At 34.2% G+C, this 632-nt stretch overlaps 1 protein-coding gene across 1 annotated transcript in view; it reads right to left on the minus strand.

The window, feature by feature from the left end:
- Nucleotides 1-632, minus strand: part of LOC119585121 — a gene marked incomplete in the record, with an annotated part of 138,847 nt that overhangs the window by 4,588 nt on the left and 133,627 nt on the right. Inside the window, 1 exon segment of the mRNA XM_037933753.1 lies at nucleotides 295-528. Coding sequence (XP_037789681.1) covers nucleotides 295-528 — 234 coding nt within the window.

The following is a 632-nucleotide window of genomic DNA, read 5'->3' on the forward strand; positions in this document are numbered from 1 at the left end:
AATAAAATAATTAAGATTATGAAACTCATAATAATGATACTAAAATTAATACTGGTGGCAAGTGAAGTAATCTGTAGCTACAACTAAATTCATCAGCTAAACATTAATAATTCTAAGCTTACTTCTTCTGATAATAGGTAAAAAAATTCAAAGTTTCAATTCCCTTGATATAGATTATTTGTCAGAATCTAGGTTTATGTAGAAAGCAAATGATGTTTTCAACAAGAAAAAATGTAGTCATCCCTGATCTTTTCAGAAATTTCCCAAACCCACATTTTTACTCCAATAACTTACATAATACAATGAACAGGTGAGCCAGGTTGAAACTTGAATTTGTTCTTTTTAATTCTTATCGTGTCAGAGCAGTTATACACGTGGATAAATCCATCCTCTGTGCCAAGCCACATGGTAGGTTGTTGGCTGTCAGAGTCATCGCTTCCCATCTCAGGAGGGAGGGACTCGCTCCTCCTTGTTCTTGGAACATCTTCAATGGGGCTTTCTTCGTCCTCATCATCATCACTAGATTCTCTGCTCAAGCAAATCAGATTAATTAATTAAAGATTTTGGGCTTTCTCTAAGTTGCATTTTCTGCTTTTACTTTTCAATGCGTCTTTTACTTTCTGTATACCATA

The sequence above is a fragment of the Penaeus monodon genome, chromosome 19 (genome assembly GCF_015228065.2).
Source record: "Penaeus monodon isolate SGIC_2016 chromosome 19, NSTDA_Pmon_1, whole genome shotgun sequence".
NCBI lineage: Eukaryota > Metazoa > Arthropoda > Malacostraca > Decapoda > Penaeidae > Penaeus > Penaeus monodon.